Source organism: Erythrolamprus reginae, chromosome 2 (assembly GCF_031021105.1).
Source record: "Erythrolamprus reginae isolate rEryReg1 chromosome 2, rEryReg1.hap1, whole genome shotgun sequence".
Classification (NCBI taxonomy): Eukaryota; Metazoa; Chordata; class Lepidosauria; order Squamata; family Dipsadidae; genus Erythrolamprus; species Erythrolamprus reginae.
In genome coordinates this window covers 222943557-222960998 of record NC_091951.1, presented here as the reverse complement: position 1 = coordinate 222960998, position 17442 = coordinate 222943557, and the positions used below count along the sequence as shown (strand labels likewise).

Below are 17442 nucleotides of genomic sequence, written 5' to 3'. Positions count from 1 at the left end.
TTAGCACACGCCTGCCCAGCCGCACTCATCCAGAGCTGCAGCAGCTACCAGTGCATCCTCTTGCAACCAGCAGCAGATACCTCTACACAGAGAGAGAGAGAGAGAGAGAGTTGTGCTCACATCACACTGCAGCAGTCTCTTACCTGCCCTCAGGGGTGGGTTCCACTTACCTTCGCCACAAGTTTGCATCGCGACATTTTGCGCTCGCACCCTCGCAATGTTTTGCACATGTGTCCCTTCGTGCAATTTGATTTCTGCGCATGCTCAGTAGCTGGAATCGGCCCGAAACACAGCTGAGGAGCTGATCAGCTGTGCTTCGGGCAAAGGAGTAAAGGTCAGTTTAAACCCGGGAGTGGGCAGGAGGGCCCCTTTACAAGCAGCAGACTAGGAAAAACCTTCAAAACAGTTTTTTAAAAATTTTTTTAAAAAGAGATGGTGGTGCCCACAGACCGGCACCAGCCAATCTAGTTCAGTGACATTACCAGTGGGTCACTACTGGCTTGGGTGATCTGGTCTGAACGTGGAGGAAACCACCCCTGCCTACCCTCCTTCCTGCTTGCAAGTTGCCTGAAATTTCCTGTCTGTTTCCATTGACATTGACAAATTTTTATTGTCAATTCAATCCCATCCCCATTTAAAAAATATATAAAAAGATTATGTTTACTGTACATGGGGTACAGTAATTAAGGCACGTCCTGCATTCTAAAAACAGAACACTTATATGTTTGCTGTGAATCACTGTTTTAATTAGTTACAGATAGAAATTAAACAAAACATTGTTCTACAACCTCCTGAAATCTTTGTCTTTGCTGAATCTCAATCCTGTTCTTTGAACTCCAAAATGATAGTGCTGTTTCCATTCTGAGCTATTCCCAACATATCAAATTGAATCAGGAAGACTGAAAGGCTTTGACTTTGGCGGTCAATACAGGGCTATGAATTATTTTAAGTGGTTTTTTGCACAATGTTTAAATTGTTTTATTGGTCACTGCTGAGAGCAGAGGTCTTCAAACTTGGCAACTTAAAGACTTGTGGACTTCAGCTCTCAGAATTCTCCAGCCTGCCTGCTAGAGTTGAAGTCCACAAGTCTTAAAGTTTTGTTTGTTTGTTTGTTTGTTTGTTTGTTTGTTTGTTTATTTATTTATTTATTTATTTATTTAATTCTATTTTTATGCCGCCCTTCTCCTTAGACTCAGGGCGACTTACAACATGTGAGCAATAGCATTTTTCTTAAACAGAGCCAGCCTATTGCCCCCACAATCCGGGTCCTCATTTTACCCACCTAAGAAAGATGGAAGGCTGAATCAACCTTGAGCCGGTGATGAGATTTGAACCGCTGACCTACAGATCTACAGTTTTAGTGGCCCGCAGTACTGCAGTCTACCTGCTGCGCCACCCCGGCTCTTGTTGCCATGTTTGAAGACCTCTGGCCTGGAGTCAGACTGTCATTTTGATAGATAATAAAAAAACAAATCAATAGTATTTACATTCCATCAGACGATTTGTTAACATTAATGGAAACTATCCTATATTTCCCATTGATGCTTATATCTTCACAGTAGCCCTTGTTCCTCCTCAGACCAGCTACACACACCGATCTCAACAAAATAGGTCCCTTAATGAGTAATGGATACAGCATTTCTCTATTCACCTCTTATTAAATGCTGTGTGAATATCAGTGTATTATTAAAAATACACCATGTCAATTAACAGTGCAACATTTAAAATACTGGCAGATGACATTATCAGCAAATGTACAGGTCAAATAGAACAATGCCATCAAATCATATTAGAGGGAGCGTTTCAGGTTTTTAAAAGATAGTCAACAAAAAGGAAGCTAAATGGAGGCAGGACAAAAGGTGAGGAAAAGCCATGTGTCTTGGGAGATTGGTAAAAAAGAGAGAGGCTTTTATGCCTCACTATATCTCCCAAGGACATTGAAAAGAAGAAATGTGAAGCTAGAAGAATTCTATTAATTCCCAACTCTGCCCCAGAGGGAAAATATCTCCAATATTTCTTTCTGCCACCAATAGCAATAAACCCAGATTCTTTCCCAAAATCTATTCTGGCCAACAGAACTTTATAGTGTCCTCCACAATGTCATTCTTCAGTATGACATATGCTCTTTGTCAGTGCTGGGCACACATTGTGCTGGAGAAAGCAGCCAGACTCTATAAACAAAACGAACAAAGGGACTTGAGGCTGACATCAGAATGGCAACTCCAAAAGCCATTCTTAGATCACCAAGATGTTCCCAAGGTGGCCTTCCTTGAGTAAAGGAAATGTTAATTTCATCACCAACTGGCCAAGTAGGGATTTATTGGGAAATTTAGGATTGTTTCCTAGAGATGACCAAAAATCAAGGCTTTTTATCACGCTACATCAGAAAGATCAATAGGAAAAAAATAAACTTAGCAATAACAACCGTTATTGATCATGATCATGACTTTGGGATGTGTTCAGAAACAAAATATACACATCCTTTCTGTGTTAGAATAGTAGTCTCCAACCTTTTTGGCATCAGTTTTGTGGAAAACAATTTTTTCATGGACCTGGTGTGGGGCTCCCAGTTCATGGCTTGGGGATCATGAGGCTAGAAGACATGTGGGGGTAAACCTGGCACTAGTGAAGTTGGAATTGGTGGGGTGATGAAGTGAAAGAGAATGTGGATGAGAAAATGCATGTACAAACCATAAAAATAATATATGTCTAGAGCATTGTTTCTCAACCTTGGCCGTTTGAAGATGTGTGGACTTCAACTTCCAGAATTCCACAGCCAGCGTTGCTGGCTGGGGAATTCTGGGAATTGAAGTCCACACATCTTCAAACGGCCAAGGTTGAGACACACTGGTCTAGAGAATTGGGTTTTTGTTAAAGGGGAAGTAATGGTGAAAAAGACGAGGCAGAGAAGCTGCTGGGCAGTTTTATTTTGGAAGTGGGGAATAGCCAACAAAGAGCTTCAAGCAGAGTTAATGGGATTACATAAAAAGCAATGACATGATTTGGGATCAAACTAAAGTCAGAAAATGCTACAATTGTGTGGGAATGGTTGCAATAAAGCTAGAGCTGGACGTACGATCGTTTGTTCAGTGACTGTTCGAAATGGTGCTGAACTAACAGTGGTTTTGAGTGATTTGAGTGATTTTGAGGATTACAGTCAACCTAGTATCCCCACGGCCATGTCATAAATGGGGAAGCGGGCAGGGAAGATTGCAAAAAGACAATAAGTGTCTTTTTTCTTTCCTGGGCACCCTGCCCGACTTTCAGGGCATCTCTTGTGCACTCTGCCTAATCTGTGCAGTTATTATTATTATTATTATTATTATTATTATTATTATTATTATTATTATTAAATTTGTATGCCGCCCCTCTCCGTAGACTAGGGGTGGCTCACAGCAATAGTAAAAAAACAATGTACAATACAAATCTAATATTTTAAAAAAATATACACACAACATACCATACATAAACTATATAGGCCTGGGGAAGATGTCTCAGTTCCCCCATGCCTGACAGCAGAGGTGGGTTTTAAGAAGTTTACAAAAGGCAAGGAGGGTGGGGGCAATCTTAATCTCCGGGGGGAGCTGGTTCCAGAGGGTCGGGGCCACCACAGAGAAGGCTCTTCCCCTGGGTCCTGCCAGACGACATTGTTTAGTCGACGGGACCCAGAGAAGGCCAACTCTGTGGACCTAACTGGTCGCTGGGATTTGTGTGGCAGAAGATGGTCCTGGAGATACCCCTCATGCACCCCTGTACCTTCCCTCATGCATGTGGGGCTTCTCATACCCCCTCTCCAGCCTGTGGGATGCATCACGTGTACCCTACCACACCATTCCATGTGCACTCATGCACCCTCCCTGATTCACGTGGCACCTCTTCAACCTCTTTGCTGCACACCATCCCATGCACACTTGGGCCCCCTCCTCAACACCCAAGGCCTCTTGTGCACCACCGCACATGCTTCCTGACCCACTTGATTCTTCTTGTGCACTGCCATGTGTACCACATACCCTCCCTGATTCTTGCAGCAACTTTTGCACACCACCCCCTGTGTACCCTCTCCTTTCTTCCCCAACCCAGCAGCAGCCACTTACCTGCCTGCTGGCCTCTGATTTCCTGCCAGCTTCCCCACTGACTTTGGTTAAGGGAAGCCAGCAGGAAGTTGCCTTGCCTAACTACCGTGGGATTCAGTTAATGACAGCAACCAGGTCTGCAGGGATTGCCATTGCCAAGCGATGCAATCATGCATTACAGTCACATCATTTAGCCAAGGAAATTCCAGTCCCAATTGTGCTCAAGGACTGTCTATCTGTCAGAGTGAAATTGAAACAAATAGTATAAACGTTTGTAAGAAAGAGTGATGGGAAAGAAGTAACAAATGCTGTGAGCATGTTGAAAAATGAAAAGGCTGCAAACATGTACAAGGTATAATTGGAGGGTGTCCCTGGGTGAAGACCACATTCCTGCCTGATGATTGGAAGAGTGCCAGGATTGTTCCCTTAAACAAATGGAAAGTAACAAGATTAAAGCGTGCCATGAAAGAATTCTGCATGGCAGATGTCCAATTGGAGGAATGGGAAATGACAATGAGCAAGATTTGAGAAGGAGCCGCACGCAGTCTATGAACATGTAAAACAAATGTTCTAATGTAATTATTTATCTGTTTTGTATGGGAAAATGGATAGACTTTGTTCTGTTGGGCTCTCTGGTAGACTCCTCCCAAAACTTCACAGGTACAAATTTCAGACACACACACGTTTGAAAATTCAAAACAATGTTCTTTATAATGAAAAGTCACTTAAACTAAGCCCTCTTTTTGTATAGCAAAGAGCACTCGTCTTCAAACAAACTGGTAATTGGTACAAGTCCCTTATCAGTTCTGTGATACTTAGCTTGCAGCTGTGAGGCAATTCACAGTCCTTCTTCTTTCACAAAGTGAAACACACTTTGCCCTGGTTTAGTTTCAAAGCGGGGAAAAATCAGCACACAAAAGGTCAAAGTCAGTAAAGCAGTCATGAAACACAACCATCAGATAATCCCCCACAATGGTCAAACCCACAAGCTGCTATTTATAGCAGCCTCACTAATTACCACAGCCCCACCCAACCACAGGTGGCCTCATTTTCTTTGATAATAATCTCTCAGTTGTTGTTGCCTATGCATCGCTCTCCACATGCGTGGCTGTATCATTAACTCCTGTTCTGAATCCAAGGAGGAGCTAGATAATTGATCTCCTTCTGAACTGTCTGCCACACTCTCCTCCTCCCTGTTACTCATGTCTTCTTGGTCAAAGGAGCCTTCATCAGCAGATTCCACCGGGGGCAAAACAGGCCTGCAGCATGTGGATGTCTCCCCCACATCCACAGTCCTTGGGGCTGAGCCAGAGCTAACCACAACAGACTTGAATTAGGAAATGTTTATGGAGCTGAAAGTTGATTGTTGAATGCAATAGGATTGGTATGTGATGAATTATGTGTGAGAATATAAAGAATTCTTAGCAAGCGATTCAACACAAAGCCTCAGAATCAGGCAAGGCTGCGTGATGTCCCTTTAGTTGTTTGATGCATTTGTGAATATATTTGTAAGAAATACTTGTGGTGATATCACAAGTACGGTACATGCCTCAGGGACAAGAATATTGATTGAAAATCTAGAACGATTTGCAGGGATTGTTTAATTGTATAATGCCACAAGGAGTATGAATCTGAAAATAAAGTGGTGCTTGGTAGGGAAAATGAAAGGTATATTGCAAGTAATACATAAATGGCAAAATATTACAGGAAATATGTATTCCCTGGTAGAATGTTTTCTAAAGACAGAGAAACAGATGTGCAAAATCTAAGACATGCAAATACTGTTAAAAGGTAATGGTAGGTAAATAATCTGTTGTGAAGAGTGATTTCTTTGTTAAAAGAAGCATAAAACAGTTATAGCAGTGGTGGGTTGTCAGTGAATCGGTAGCGGTGGTGGGAAGATTGTGCGTGCACGAGTGAACCAGTAGCGATGGGATTTACAACCCACCATTGATTTATATATAAGAATATACTTCTGCCCATTTAGTTATATGGAAGTGAGAGTTGGGTGTGTCAGAATGCAATGAGAATGCCTTATGTAAGAAGTGTGTGTAAGTTCACGTTGCAGCAGAAGCCAGCAGTCGTTGGATTTGTTCCATCTCTTGTGTTGTCTGGGTGATTGTGTAAATCAATTGGTTCTGATGTAGATACCATTGATTTTTATATTGGACCAAGTTGGGAAGACTTGCCCAATAGTTAGTGGAAGAGAATCAGGCACCCTGATCAAGTATAAGAACTCAAAGAAGATTGGCCTCTCATAGGATTCAATGAGATTAATGTTAAATTAATAGCCAGTGGCAAACTGGACTGGGAGCAGTTAATTGAAAGAACAAGTCCCAAATTTAGTGGGAGGCTAAAGCAACCCTAATCCTGTAAACATCTGAACTCAGAGAGGGTCAGTCCAGTGCCGCCATGCCAAATACAGTATAGAGGAAGGAATGGCAGAACTTGGAGGTGGAGTTTAAAAAGGGATCAGCCTACAATCAGCTAAGTCCACTGACCCTCACATTCCAATGATCCCATATCTCAACAGCTTCAGTTGAAAATATTCCCATGCATAGGCATGAGCAGCAATAAATCAGTTTCACTAGACTAGGGGTAGGCAAAGTTGGCCCTTCTATGAAATGTGGACTTCAACTCCCAGAATTCCTGAGCTAGCATGATTGGTTCAGGAATTCTGGGAGTTGAAGTCCACAAGTCATAGAAGAGCCAACTTTGCCTACCCTGCACTAGACCTTCACATGTGGACTTGATCTTTCACACCTGACATCAAACTTTGCAACATTGTTATACCCTAATGTCCTTATAACTCTCCATCAAAAGATGTCTTTATTATCAGCAGAAATATCCTTTTTCTAATACACAAATAAACTCTGTAATTTCCAAACAGGACCGAAAAGGCCTTCTTCCCTGCTACCTCAGCTTCCTAGAGGGAAAAGTGGGTAAAATATAATCTGTATGCAAGTAGAACAATTGTGGATTATTATTAATTTTTAAAGGAAGCTCAGGAGGCTTGGTCTAAGCTGGAGTAGCTAGCAGAGGGAAATCTCTAGCACTGTGCCCTAACATAACTTAATCTGCAACAGGTTGGAATAAGAGAATCGAGTACATCCCCGGGACAGGCAGCCTTGCCCTTTTCCCCAGCATCCACCTGGAGACGTGTGATGAGCCTCTGTGGAACATCCAGGCTACCGTAGAGTTGCAGACAAATCATGTGGCCAAAGGTTGTGATCGGGACAACTACTCTGAGAAGTCACTGCGTAAACTCTGCGGTATGTATTCACTTCCTATCCGGTTATGTTTGGAGGAGAAGCATGTGTGTGTGTGAGAGAGAGAGAGAGAAAGAGAGAGAGAGAGAGAAAGAGAGAGAGAGAGAGAGAGAGAGAGATGACACTGCGGAATTTTTAAAGGGAATGTATAGAAATATATTCTAAAAGAATCTTTACTTAAATTAGGTCAACCTTCTCAAGAGTAGGCAATGAATCATGGTCTCTAGAATGTTATCTTATCTTCCCATTTACCGATTAGAGCCCACAGAGTTGGACTCCTCCGAGTCCTGTCAACCAAGCAATAACGGCTGGCGGGACTACAGGGGAGGGCCTTCTCTGTGGTGGCTCTGGCTCTTTAGAACCAACTTTTCCCCCACTGATATTTGCACTGCTCCCACCCCCTCCCAACCTTCCAAAAGGCCTTAAAAACATGGCTTTGCCAGCAGGCCTGAGGCCATTGAGCAGCAGCACTCTGCTCCGGCGAGAAGTGATGAATGTTAGATGGATGAATATTTTTTAATATTGGTTTTTTTTATTATTGTGTGATGTTTTATTGTTGTACGCTGTCCTGTGTCCATCAGGAGATGGGCGGCTAATAAATCGAATAAATCGAATCGTTTCACCCAGAATGTAGAATGCCTGATGATGGAGTTTCTAAAGTATAGCAGAGTCAGAAAGACATTGAGGCATTATTAAAAGTGACAGACACACGATTTGAAGATTACAACCTATCGGGAAGTTTCTCTGTGCAAATTCAACGGAAGATTTCTGTGTGCTGCTGGGGATTATTTTCATACAGTGCTGTAATTTCATAAGGGTTGCTTACGAACAAGGTTTTTGAAATCTGGCAATTTTAAGACTTGTGGACTTCAACTCCTAGAATTCATCATCCAGCCATGCTAGCTCAAGAAATCTGGGTGTTGAGGTCCACAAGTTGCCAACTTTGGAGATCTTTGCTTAAGAACTTTGCTTGTCTCATCTGAATTTGGAGGAGGCGGTCAGAAACTCCATAGCAAGGGTCCCCAAACTTGGCAGCTTTAAGACTTGTGGACTTCAACTCCCAGAATTCTTTTTTTCTTTTTTTAATTTTTAATTTTTTTCTACAAACTCCATCCACACATCAATATACATATATCATGGACTATATCAATAATATTCATGTACATCAATCAATCATAACCCAATATCCTGTTTTGCACCATTTTCCACTCTTTTTCATCAATCTGTCTTTCACTTCCAACTCCCAGAATTCTTAAGCATCAAAATCTCCTATCGGCTTCATCCCAAAAGAAGGCACCATTAGATGGACCTTCTGCCAGGCCAAAGCCATATTTTATAGAAGCCTCTTGGCCTGCTACATTTAAATGCTTTAGAATGTTTCTTACTTTGGTAACTTGGGAGTGGGGTGGGAGTGGCTGCATGCCATGACACATTCCTTTTAGGTTCTCAAGGTCAGCCTTTGTTCAGCATCTGGCCGGAAGTTGCTGGGAGTTGCAGGATACACTGGCAGAAGATGTATGGTTCATGTGATGGGCTTATACGAGATGCAAGGAAATGAATTCTAATCTGTGCTAACATGGCCCTGTTAATAAATTGGAACTTTGAAGAAGGCCAAGCCTTGGGCTCTGATTTATATCTCGGGTGCTATTGGGAACGCTGACACCTTCCCCATTCTGAGTATCCTTTCTTGTCCCTTCAGGTGCTGCCCGAGGTGAGGTAGACCTTCTGCCAGTGCCAGGCCCCATGGCCAACTGGACAGCGCGCCTCTCAGTCCATTACAGCCAGGACAGCAGCCTCATCTATTGGTTCAACGGCAGCCAGGCAACCCAGGTGCCCATGGGCAGTGGAACTGGAGCTCTTGAAGGACTGAGCGACCATTTCACCTTGTCCCTGTGGGTGAAGCATGGGGTGATGCCAAACAAGGGCAAGAAGGAGGAGGAGACGGTCATCTGCAGCACCATGAGGAGCGGTAAGGCTCTTTCATTGACCTTGACCAGCATCAGAAGAGATTACCTAGTAGGCCATAGGATTCAGGAGCTATAAACCTATTGGGCATTTGTGTATTGAAGTGAGGAGGTTAAGGTTGACACTTCCTTATGTTTCCACAGTAAACTAACGTATCTATTTACCCAGTTAAGATGTTGGGAGAACTGGGCCATATAAAGTATTCAGCCTTTGTAGCTCATTGATAGATTCAGCATAGGCCAGTGATGGCGAGTCTATGGCACAGGTGCCACAGGTGGCACGCAGAGCCATATCTACTGGTATGCAAACCGTTGCCCTAGCTGAGCTCCAATGTGCATGAGTGTGCTGGCCAGCTGATTTTTGGCTCACACAGAGGCTATGGGTGGGCGTTTTTGGCTTCCAGAGAGCCTCCGGGGGGATGGGGGAGGGCATTTTTACTCTCCCCAGCCTTTGGAGCCTGGGGAGGGTGAAACACGAGCCTACTAGGCCCACCAGAAGTTGAAAAACAGACTGTTTCGGCCTCCAGAGGGCCTCTAGGGGTTGGGGGAAACTGTTTTTCTCCTCCCCAGGCATTGAATTATGGTTGTGGTTGTGGTGGTCACTCACACATGTACCTGGTTGTTGTTTAGATATAATAGTAGAAATGTACAAATTCATTATTTGAGTATTTTATATCATTTGCATCAGATTACATGTATTGCGTAAAAACATCAATTGGCCACTGATAGAAATTGTGTCAGTGATAGACACTGTTTTAACAGGCAGCCAGATTTAACAGACACATTTCCCTGTCACAGAAAGTCTATTAAATTGAATATTACCGTAGCTCTCATTGTAGGTAGTCTTCAACTTGCAACCATTTGTTTAACGACCATTTGGCATTGCAATGGCACTGAGAAATATGACTTGTGTCCCAGGGGTGGGTTCTAACTTATCCCGCCTCCGATTTGCTTCCTCCTGCGGCCACGCATGCACAGTGCCAAAAACCAAGCTTCTGTGAATGTGCAGAAGCAAAAAACAAGATGGTGGCACCGTCAGTGCCACCATTAGAGCCATTTCACTGGCGATCGCTCCTAGTTTAGCAAGGGAGGGGAAATTCCCGCTGTTGATTCTATAAAACTGGTCTGAAACGGAAGTAACCTTCCTCTGTTGTGACCATTGTTCCCACTTATGACCATTGCAGGGTCTCCCTGGTCATGTGACCCTTGGCACCTGGAATATATTTATGACGGATGCAGTGTCCCAGGGTCATGTGACAACTTTTTGCAACCTTCTGCGAAAGTCAGTGGGGGAAGCCAGATTTTCTTAAACCAGTGTTTCCCAACCTTAACAACTTAAAGATATCTGGACTTCAACTCCCAGAATTCTGGGAGTTGAAGTCCAAATATCTTCAAGTTGCCATGGTTGGGAAACACTGCTCTTAATAACCATGTAACAACAGTGGTGGTTCACTTAATAACTGTAGCAAGAAAGGTAATAAAATGAGGCAAAACTCACAACCAGCTTGCTTAGCAATGGGAACGTTGGGCTCGGTTGTGGTCAAATATTCAGGAGTACCTATATTAGTTCAAGTTGTGTAAAGCTTTTTATTGAAATGGCACGACTGCTAGATAACTCACCTTTTCCCAAAGTGCTGATCTCCCATGAAAACTCACCTCTGCTATTGAATAAAACCATTTGTGGCTGTTGGCAGGATCCCCACCGTTTTGCCACACATTATGATATTGCCAGTGTGCTGCACAACGCCTTCTCTTTTGCTGTTATGGCATCCCGTTGGGAACCCAGCACTTCCAAGGCTTCTGAGTCTCTCCCTGCCACAGAGAGGTTGCAGCTAAGTGAGGCTTTGGGTTGGGAAGGATCTCAATTAACCTAAGTGAATGGGTTTTAATACCGGACTGCTATGAGGAAGGAGCGTGGGGATAAATGCACTCATTCTGAATGCTGTGCAGTGTAATGCGTGTTAAAATAGTTTCCATCCACAATGAACGCTAATTGCACTTTGCATACGAGTAAATGAGGTCTGTGTGTGTGTTGGTATGTGGGTAAAAGCATCTTTGGTTTGCAGGTCCACACAGGGCAGAGTCTTTGCTTCTTCAAGACAAATTCTGGACAAATGTATCTTTTTCTTTTATGTACGCTGAGAGCACATGCACCAAGACAAATTCCTTGTGTGTCCAATCACACTTGGCCAATAAAAAAATTATATTCTAATTCTATTCTATTGAGACTCGGGACCTTGTCTCTGATTGGGATGCCAAATCCCAATGCTCTCTACATGGGGTTACCTTTGAAAAGTGTTCGGAAACTTCAGATCGTGCAGAATGCAGCTGCGAGAGCAATCATGGGCTTCCCCAGGTATGCCCATGTTACACCAACACTCTGCAGTCTGTATTGGTTGCCAATCAATTTCCGGTCACAATTCAAAGTGTTGGTTATGACCTATAAAGCCCTTCATGGCATCGGACCAGAATATCTCCAGGACCGCGTTCTGCCGAACGAATCCCAGCGACCGGTTAGGTCCCACAGAGTTGGCCTTCTCCGGGTCCCGTTGACTAAGCAATGTCGTTTGGCGGGACCCAGGAGAAGAGCCTTCTCTGTGGCGGCCCCGACCCTCTGGAACCAGCTCCCCCCAGATATCAGAGTTGCCCCCACCCTCCTTGCCTTTCACAATCTCCTTAAAACCCACCTCTGTCGTCAGGCATGGGGGAATTGAAATTTCCCTTCCCCCTAAGCTTATAGAATTTATATATGGTATGCTTGTATGTATGAGTGGTTCTTTAAATTGGGGTTTTTAAGATTATTTTTAATATTAGATTTGTTTTCATTGTCTTTTTATTGTTGTTAGCTGCCCCGAGTCTTCGGAGAGGGGCGGCATACAAATTTAATAAATAAATAAAATCGGATCAAAATGGGTTTCTGCCACCTCAGGTTTTTTGGCTATCACATCTAACGTGCTTGCAACATGTAGATATGAAACCTCGACGTGGAAGATCAGGGAATTACATTTGATCTTCAGGAGGAATTTCTGTAGGCTTTGCCTGCAAGTGCATATAGGAGTCCTTGACCTAGGACCAGAACTGAGAGTGGACCTTCCATCACTAAGTGATGCAGTTGTTAAGTGAGAAATGACTGATTTTGTGCCACCTTTTGCTACAGTCATTCAGCAAACCACTGCAGCCATTAACTACACTGTCATTAAATGTATCCAGTTTCTTACACTGAATTTTGCTTGTTGGAAATCCTTGATGGGAAGGCTGCAAATGGCTACCATGTAATCTTAGGATACTGTGGTTATTGTAAATACTTGCCGATTGCCAAATGCCCCAATTTTGATCCTGCAATGCGGCAATGGTTGGAACTGCAAGGACTGGTTGTAAGTCACTTTTTTCAGCACCACTGCAACTTCAGGTTGTCATTAAATAAATGGCCATAAACTGAGAACTATCTGTCATTGTGAAGGTGTACAGTGACATACAGTTAAAATAAGAGCCACTTCGTTGTTAATTTTGGACATTTATTCTTCCTTGAAAACCAAGCGCAAACTTTTATTATACACTGGTTGGTTGGTTGCTTGCTTTTTTACATGTTGTATACCGCAAATGAGTGACATCAATAAAATGGGTGCTGGAAGCAGAGTGGAGGTTGAAATCCTTCAATTTCATTATCCACCTAACTGAAAGGGAGAGAATGGTCCCTAATATTGTGAAAGTGGATGTTCCATTTTCAAGGAAATGAGATTTAAACATGACCCAGGCCAAAATGAAATGCAAACAATACTTTTCTGCTCATATACACTTTCAGTTTTCCCTTATCCTGTTATATGGTGCTGAAGATTATTCTTTACTGTACTTTGTAGTTAAATATCTTTTTCTGCTTCTGGAACATGCAGGCTAAACCGCTGGAATGATACATTACCTTTACTGAGCTAATTCTAGCATTCTGGTCTTTCTGTTTGAAAGCCAAAATTCTCCCTCACTTCCGTTTATTGTGGCATGCAAATACAGTCAGGCTATACTTATGCTGACCACTAGGAGGCAATACTTGGACTGCTTTCATCCTGTTTGGGGCCCTGTACATAGAGAAATAAATATGTATCGGTATGTTATCCCCTCATGCATGAGGTTTTAGGTTACTTCCCCTAACCTTCAGATGTTTATATGAGATTTTGCAACAAGTAGTCCCAAAGAGTATTAAACTGGTCACATATTGCCTCCTGATGATGACTGCCGCACGAATCCCAGAGACTAGTTAGGTCCCACAGAGTGGGTCTTCTCCGGGTCCCGTCAACTAAACAATGCAGTTTGGCGGGACCCAGGGGAAGAGCCTTCTCTGTGGCGGCCCCGACCCTCTGGAACCAGCTCCCCCCCAGAGATTAGAATAGCCCCCAACCTCCTTGCCTTTCGTAAGCTCCTCAAAACCCAACTCTGCTGTCAGGCATGGGGGAACTGAGATTTTCTTTCCCCCTAGGCTTGTACAATTTATGCATGGTATGTTTGTATGTATGATTGGCTTTATAACAAGGGTTTTTAGCTGTTTTAGTATTGGATTTCTACATGCTGTTTTTATCATTGTTGTTAGCCGCCCCGAGTCCACGGAGAGGGGCGGCATACAAATCCAACCAACCAATCAATCAATAAATAAATAAATAAATAAATAAATAAATAAACTATACATAGAAACACTACAGATATATATTATATAAAAACAGAGAAACTCCCCTTTCATGAGGGCATGATATGTGGTAACATATACTGTACCTCTTTCTGGCTTGAAACTTTAAGAAAAAAGAAGATGGAATACAGTGATCCCTCGAGTTTCGCGATCTCGAGTTTCGCGAAACGCTATATCGCGAGTTTTCTACCCGGAAGTAACACCACCATCTGCACGCATGCGTAGATGGTGGAGTTTGCATTACCGCCGGGCAGATCAGCTGCTAGGCGGCCAAAGGAACCTTCCCTGGGTCTTCCCGCCGGCATGGGGGGCTTCCTAGCACCCCCCGAACCCCCAACCCGGGTTTGGGGGGGTGCTAGGAAGCCCCCCATGCCGGGGGAGACCTTTTAAAACACCCGTGCCGCTTCCCAGCTGAGTCCTGAAGCCAAGCGCAGAAGTTCGCCTTTGGCGCTTGGCTTCAGGACTCAGCTGGGAAGGGCGCGGCTGTTTGAAAAGGTGGCAGTCGGCCTGGGGGGCTTCCCAGTACCCCCCCCCCCAACCCTGTCTCCTGCCGCCGGTTTAGCCAGGAGAGGAGCGGCAAAGTGACTTGGAGGAATGGGAAACTCAAACCGCCCAGTTTCAGCTTTCCATTCCTCCACGTCACTTCGCCGCTCCTTCTGGCTGGTGGGGGGGGGGAGTTAGGAAGGTTCTACTTCTCCCCCCCAGCCAAAAACTCAAAGCCTGTGTCCTGCCACACAGTTTAGCCAGGAGAGCAGCGGCGAAGTGACTTGAAGGAATGGGAAACTCAAACCGCCCGGTTTCAGCTTTCCATTCCTCCACGTCACTTTGCCGGGGGAGTCTGGGAGGGAAGATGACGCGCCGGCAGCACAGGGGCGAGGGGTGGGAGGCAAAGCTCTGCGGGTACAGCCCCTTTCGGCCAAGCCTCCCCCCCCCCGCCAAGCAGCCAGGGAAGCCGAGCCGGGCGTGGAACATCGGCGCGGGAGGCAGGAGACGATCGGGCGACCGGAGCAGCAGCGCCGCCGCCGCCACGCCCGGCTCGGCTTCCCTGGCTGCGTGGCCGGGGAGGCTTGGCTGAAAGTGGCTGGAGCCGCAGAGCTTTGCCTCCCCCCCCCCCTGTGCCGCCCGCGCGTCATCTTCCCTCCCAGACAAAAAGGCCACCCTTCGGCTCTGCAGTTTCAGTGGGGTTTCCCCGTTGCCCAGGGATTCCTGAACACACCACAGCCACCTCCGTTCGGGCGAAGGAATCCCTGGGCAACGGGGAAACCCCACTGAAACCGGGCGGGTTAAGCCTCCTTCGGCGACTGCGGAACTGCTTGCTGTCAACTTTGCACTGGGCAAAGAACTCTTCACCTCCCGCCAGGCACGGACGAAAGGCGTGGAAGTCTATTGTAGCAGCTGCTACAGCGGAGACATTTTGGGGGGGAGGCAGGAGGCAGGAGATCTGGCCCTTCACTTGCCCTCCCAGCAAAAGGCAAAGCCGCGCAGCTCCCCAGCCGCCAAAGGAGGCTTAACCCCACCCCTCTGTCCCACCCATCGCCCGTGGCCGGCAGAAAAGCGGGGATAGGCAGGAGGAGGTTATGCCGACCACGGGCGATGAGTGGGACAGAGGGGTGGGGTAAAGCCTCCTTTGGCGGCTGGGGAGCTGCGCGGCTTTGCCTTTTGCTGGGAGGGCAAGTGAAGGGCCAGATCTCCTGCCTCCTGCCTCCCCCCCCCCCAATGTCTCCGCTGTAGCAGCTGCTACAATAGACTTCCACGCCTTTCGTCCGTGCCTGGCGGGAGGTGAAGAGTTCTTTGCCCAGTGCAAAGTTGACAGCAAGCAGTTCCGCAGTCGCCGAAGGAGGCTTAACCCGCCCGGTTTCAGTGGGGTTTCCCCGTTGCCCAGGGATTCCTGAACACACCACAGCCACCTCCGTTCGGGCGAAAGAATCCCTGGGCAACGGGGAAACCCCACTGAAACCGGGCGGGTTAAGCCTCCTTCGGCGACTGCGGAACTGCTTGCTGTCAACTTTGCACTGGGCAAAGAACTCTTCACCTCCCGCCAGGCACGGACGAAAGGCGTGGAAGTCTATTGTAGCAGCTGCTACAGCGGAGACATTTTGGGGGGGAGGCAGGAGGCAGGAGATCTGGCCCTTCACTTGCCCTCCCAGCAAAAGGCAAAGCCGCGCAGCTCCCCAGCCGCCAAAGGAGGCTTAACCCCACCCCTCTGTCCCACCCATCGCCCGTGGCCGGCAGAAAAGCGGGGATAGGCAGGAGGAGGTTATGCCGACCACGGGCGATGAGTGGGACAGAGGGGTGGGGTTAAGCCTCCTTTGGCGGCTGGGGAGCTGCGCGGCTTTGCCTTTTGCTGGGAGGGCAAGTGAAGGGCCGGATCTCCTGCCTCCTGCCTCCCCCCCCCCCCCAAATGTCTCCGCTGTAGCAGCTGCTACAATAGACTTCCACGCCTTTCGTCCGTGCCTGGCGGGAGGTGAAGAGTTCTTTGCCCAGTGCAAAGTTGACAGCAAGCAGTTCCGCAGTCGCCGAAGGAGGCTTAACCCGCCCGGTTTCAGTGGGGTTTCCCCGTTGCCCAGGGATTCCTGAACACACCACAGCCACCTCCGTTCGGGCGAAGGAATCCCTGGGCAACGGGGAAACCCCACTGAAACCGGGCGGTTTGGACTTTCCATTCCTCCAAGTCACTTCGCCGCTCGTGTCCTGGGTAAACCGGGCGGCAGGATACAGGCTTTGAGTTTTTGGCTGCAGGGGGAGGGAGTTAGGAAAATCCTACTTCTCCCCCCGCAGCCAAAAACTCGCAAGGTAAGGTTCGGGGCGGGGCGGGCGGGGCCCTTTTGTGCCAGTCGGGGAGGCGGCGGCGGCTGCAGCAGAGGCGGGCGGGGGAGGCCGGCCCGCCGGAGGGGCGATGCTGGCGGCGGAGACAGGCGAAGTCCCGCCCGCCCCCCCGCCCGCTTGGCCCCGGGGGGCTGAAGGGAGCCAGGCGGGGGAGGGCGGGGGCTACTCGGTTCTTCCTCAGCCGGGGGTAGCCGGAGCGCCGGCCAGGCGGGGGCGGGCGAGGCGAGGGCTGCGGGGCGTGCCGGGCTCCAAGTTGCCGCGCTGCCTTTGTAAACCTGCCCGAGGGAGGCGAGGGAGCCCCTTTGTTGGCCGGCGGCCTGGCCAGCCCTTGGCGCGCGGTGCCCGCGGGGACTGCTGCGGCGGGGACTGCCCACTGCCTTCGCCCAGACCAGAGGCATCGCTCGGCTGGGTTTGCAGATCCGCGGAGGCATCGCCGAGGGCGGGCTGAGCGGCGCTGTGTTGGGAGCCCGTGCCGTGGGAGCGGGCGGCTTGGCCTCGCTGCGGCGGCGGCGGCTTTGCGGGTCCTCGCTGGCGGCCTCGCCGGGCGGAGGAGGCTGCGGGGCTTTCTAAAGGGAGGAAGAACTTGCTATCGAGCCTGCTAATGAAATCCAACCGGCGGAGGGTCTGAAATTCCACCC

At 47.2% G+C, this 17442-nt stretch overlaps 1 protein-coding gene across 1 annotated transcript in view; it reads left to right on the top strand.

Annotated features, from left to right (window-relative positions):
• Window positions 1–17442, top strand: part of CLSTN3 (calsyntenin 3) — a 55942-nt gene that overhangs the window by 19933 nt on the left and 18567 nt on the right. Inside the window, exons 6-7 of the mRNA XM_070741979.1 lie at window positions 7160–7345; window positions 9042–9311. Coding sequence (XP_070598080.1) covers window positions 7160–7345; window positions 9042–9311 — 456 coding nt within the window. The remainder of the gene's footprint in view (window positions 1–7159; window positions 7346–9041; window positions 9312–17442) is intronic.